The sequence below is a fragment of the Propithecus coquereli genome, unplaced genomic scaffold, assembly GCF_000956105.1.
Source record: "Propithecus coquereli isolate 6110/MARCELLA unplaced genomic scaffold, Pcoq_1.0 Scaffold513, whole genome shotgun sequence".
NCBI classification, from domain to species: Eukaryota; Metazoa; Chordata; class Mammalia; order Primates; family Indriidae; genus Propithecus; species Propithecus coquereli.
The window spans coordinates 1,496,073-1,500,581 of record NW_012150986.1 but is presented as its reverse complement, the minus strand read 5'-3'; the positions used below and the strand labels follow the sequence as shown (position 1 = coordinate 1,500,581).

Below are 4,509 nucleotides of genomic sequence, written 5' to 3'. Positions count from 1 at the left end.
AACAAAATTTATTTTACTCAATAAAATGAAATTGTTAAGAAGTTGTGTGTATATTATTGTAATTCAAACCATGGGAAACATTTTAAACATTTTTTTAAAAATAAAGGGCATTTTGAAGTGTGCCATCCAACACAGTAGCCACTACCCATTTGTGGCTATTTAATTTTAAATTTTCAGTAGCTAAAATGAGATAGAATTTTAATGTGTTTCCTCTGTCTAATTAGTCACATCTCAAATACTCAATAGGCACATGTGCCCAGTGACTACCACACTGGACAATGCAAATGTATTTTCTTTCAATTTTTTTAGGTTTATTTAATTTTCTATCATTGTGGAAGTTCTATTGGACAGGGTTGCTCTCAATAACTTATATAAACAACCACTATAAGTTGGCCATGTAAGTCTTGAAACATTTTTGTATATATAAAGTTTTGTTTTCGTGATTTTGTTTCTAGTCCAGGGAATATTTCAGATACCACGAATCTGCATACACCATTTGAAATTTACAATTGCCTAGGATATAATTTTACTTTTCTCTTTAATTGACAAATAATAATTGTATATGTTTATGGGGTACAATGTGATATCATGATCTATATTTAAAATGTGGATTACTTTTCTGTATTATCTCTATTGTCAGGAGTTTCTAAAATTATTTGTGAAACTGAATGGTGAAGCCAAAGACTATCTTAGATGAATTAATCTGAATAACTCTAGTCAAAACACTTTTGCCCTCTATGGAAGATTTTTTACGAAAGATGTTCTTGAATTATCTACTTTTTAAAACCTTTATAGGCATAGCCTAACATATAAAGATGTATGTAGAAATACTGTGCTTTTATTAAGCTAAAGGCATATACTACAGCAAATTACTTATTTGGAGAATAGTCTTAAAAATAAACCTTTAAATTATCTTTGTAAAACTAAATTTCACTAAAATAATCTAAAAGTTGAATTTTCAAAAAACACATCGTATGACACTATGCATCCATTCTATGAATTGGTCACACGAAAACATCTTACACTATCTCGCAAGTCACAAAAATAAAAAGAATCATCAATTTTCAAAAAATTATATTATTTGACTGACTGACTCATTACTTTCTATTGAATTTGTTTCTCTACCACATAAAAAACTTGAACTAATGTCAATTATCTAAGACAAAGCCATGGGTCATGACCAAATGGCCATAACTAAAAGTTGAACTATTACAAGGAAAAAATTTGCTTTTTGAATAACTAAGAATGCTATAAAATAAATGTAACTGAGGACTGTTTGAGAGGTTGGAAGTAGAAAGATGGCACTAAAAGTGACAAAATATTTCTTAAACAGAAATGATCAAACAATGAAATTATACAATATTTCCTATGGCTAAAACATTCAAGAACTTCCTTTAAAACAATGTGCTTCAGTTAAAAATAAAATCCTATGTGGGTGTAAAATGAAATTATTTTTAAATTCTCTAATAATCCCACCAATATCCTTTAAGACCACTTTTTTCTAATTCAATTTCTGATCAATTTTTTTCATGTAAGATTTAAATTTGTATGCATTTCGACTAGTAGAATCTATCAGAAAAACACAGCAAACATATTAAAACTTTCACTCAGACATTTCAAAAACCAAAAATAATGTTACTGTCTGAATTTGGTCAGATTCTTATTATTCATAGTGCCATATTCTTAAATTTAAATTATAAAAATGGAACCAAGAAGTCTCCTGGTATGATTTTCTAGGTTCACCCTGAGCAAACTTCCGTGATAAAACGTTATCAGGAATTAACTCAAAGAATGCCATTCTCATCAGTAGTAAATCCAGAGAACATAGATCTCATCTCTGGAAAGCTTGGGTCAAACGATGTGACGTCAATCCTAGTATTCTGGTAGATATGTAAGAAAGGCACTGTGGGTGTACTGATTGTATGTAAACCAAACCTTGCTTCTGAAGCACCAGAGTTAAAACCTAAGCTCTACAATTACTATTCACCTGGAGAATACCATGTCTACTTATGTGCATGTTTCTACGCTTGGCATCATACTTTTTCTAACTACAGTTCTCTACATAAAAACTCACTGAAAATCAGATTTCACCTGTTATTAAGTGCTAAGTGTGCTGCTATTCTCACTCTCCATTCAGCAGCAATGGACATCACTATGAAGCATTCCCTCTCATTCCCTCCATCAAAGGTTCTCATCAAAATACTGGCCACCCCTGCACTCCAGAAATGAAGCATCACATTGTCTTCCTCATGCAATTCCCTCCCTAACAGGCAGAAAAAGAGCTTTGCCTGTTTCTTCAGGTGTGAGTGCAAAACTACTCTGCCACTACAAAGGCTAATTTTGGAATTATAACTTGAGAAACATACAAAATGATGTAACAGCTTAAAAAACTTAGACGGTTGACATTCAGGTACTTCAGTTAGTTGAGGCAGTATCTTCTGGCTTTGACTCTGCTGAAGGGGTTGCTGCTGAAAGCTGCTGGGATTCGGCTGGGGAGTTCTCGCGGCCATATCTGATGCTACGGATACAGCTGTTGATTGCTGACACACACAACTTCCAGTCACGCCCGGTTTCTGCCAGATCATAAGTCGGGTAGACGTCTTGGAGAAACTCTGGTGGTAAAGTCCCAAAACACAACAGTTACTTGGAAATCGCTCCTCAGAGAAATGAATATATTCAACCTTAATTCTACTGCTGTGTCTGTGAAAGGGTCATTAAGACTTTAACTAAATAGAACACATGGACTATAATCATTATTAATTTAGCTGAACAAATCTTCTAATCTAAAAGGATAATTATATGAAATAGCACCATTCTTAAATCACAGTGAAGCAACAATCTCCCATGATCTTGCTACATACCAGGATAGAAACCCTCTACTGCCTTGAGGACCCAAGGTCAACTTTTCTTATTCTTAAATGTATCAAACGTGCATCTAGCATGTCACTCATCATTTCAAATAGAGACATGCTAAACCTCTGTAATGCACATGAGGCAGCAGTGTCTTCATGCTTGGAGAGGCAAGAAGCAGTAGCTGCTGACTTTTTTGGTACTGCTAGATTTATCTCTGACAAAAGGAATCAGGGTCTTTAGATCTTGCAGTCAAAGAAAGATTTCCCTATAAGGGAAGGTGACAGAGTAACAGAATTCAAGGAGCACTCTTACCAGAAAGTGGGAAGACAGACAAAGGAAGAGGTGGGGAAGAGAGGTGCTTATTAGAAGAGCAGCGTTGCCCTTGGATACTTTGTTAGGTAGTTGCCTAAGTGCCTTTCAGGCTTAGTGCCTTAGAAAAGGATCTGGTGATCCCTACAGGTCAGCATTAATTGACTACATTGATTTCATTAGTTTTTTGATAGGGTTAATAGGCCAATAAATTAGGACAATGCCATAAATACAGCAGATATCCAAATTTTTTAACAAGGCATGTGTCAGGTTAAAAGGCTTTCATATCCAAAGGACTAATTTATAGATCAGGGGTAGCCTGGAAAGAGGCTTTTGTGGTATGTCAGTGGATTCAGTATCCAGCTCTATCCTGCCAGATGTTTTTATTAACCAAAAATAAGTTATGGAAAGAATGCTCAGGCCGGGCACAGTGGCTCACGCCTGTAACCCTAGCACTCTGGGAGGCCAAGGCGGGAGGATTGCTTGAGCTCAAGACCAGCCTGAGCAAGAGTGAGACCCCGTCTCTACTATAAATAAAAAGAAATTAGCCAAACAACTAAAAATAGAAAAAATTAGCCGGGCACGGTGGCACATGCCTGTAGTCCCAGCTACCCGGGAGGCTGAGGCAGGAGGATCACTTGAGCCCAGGAGTTTGAGGTTGCTGTGAGCTAGGCTGACGCCACGGCACTCTAGCCCGGGCAACAGAGCGAGACTCTGTCTCAAAAAAAAAAAAAAAAAAAACCACAAGATAGCCGGGCACGGTGGCACATGCCTGTAGTCCCAGCTACCCGGGAGGCTGAGGCAGGAGGATCGCTTGAGCCCAGGAGTTTGAGGTTGCTGTGAGCTAGGCTGATGCCATGGCACTCTAGCCCGGGCAACAGAGCGAGACTCTGTCTCAAAAAAAATAAAATAAATATTAAATACTACCATATATTTAAGCAAATATTAAAGCATAAAATGACATGCTTTAATAACACTTATATTTTACCCGGGAAGGACAAAGCACTGCTAAACTTTTCAATAGGCTTACAAGTATAACCTCCATTGTAAATTATTGTTACTGGGTTAAACTATTTTGTTTTGCATATCAAGGAAGAAAGTAAAAATTCTAGCTGTGTCACATTTATTGAACTGGCTGAAAGATAAAACACTAGATAACATTAGTAAAAGTTCTGTAAAATGAGTACATTAAAAAAACAACATGAGCATCTGCAGTAAGAACATTTTAAATGTTTATTGATTGTATTTGGAAAACAAAATGTTAAAGATAAATTTATTTATCCAAAACAAGTCTTATGAACAGGCATTTAAAGTGTTTAACATTGAAAAAATGTTTAACCCGACATT

The 4,509-nt window shown here is 35.8% G+C and overlaps 1 protein-coding gene across 1 annotated transcript in view; it reads right to left on the bottom strand.

The window, feature by feature from the left end:
- Positions 1-2,415: 2,415 nt before the first annotated feature.
- The window catches only part of BEND2 (BEN domain containing 2), a 54,184-nt gene continuing 52,090 nt past the window's right edge, over positions 2,416-4,509 (bottom strand). The window contains exon 15 of the mRNA XM_012656628.1: positions 2,416-2,612. Within this exon, the coding sequence (XP_012512082.1) occupies positions 2,416-2,612 (197 nt within the window). The remainder of the gene's footprint in view (positions 2,613-4,509) is intronic.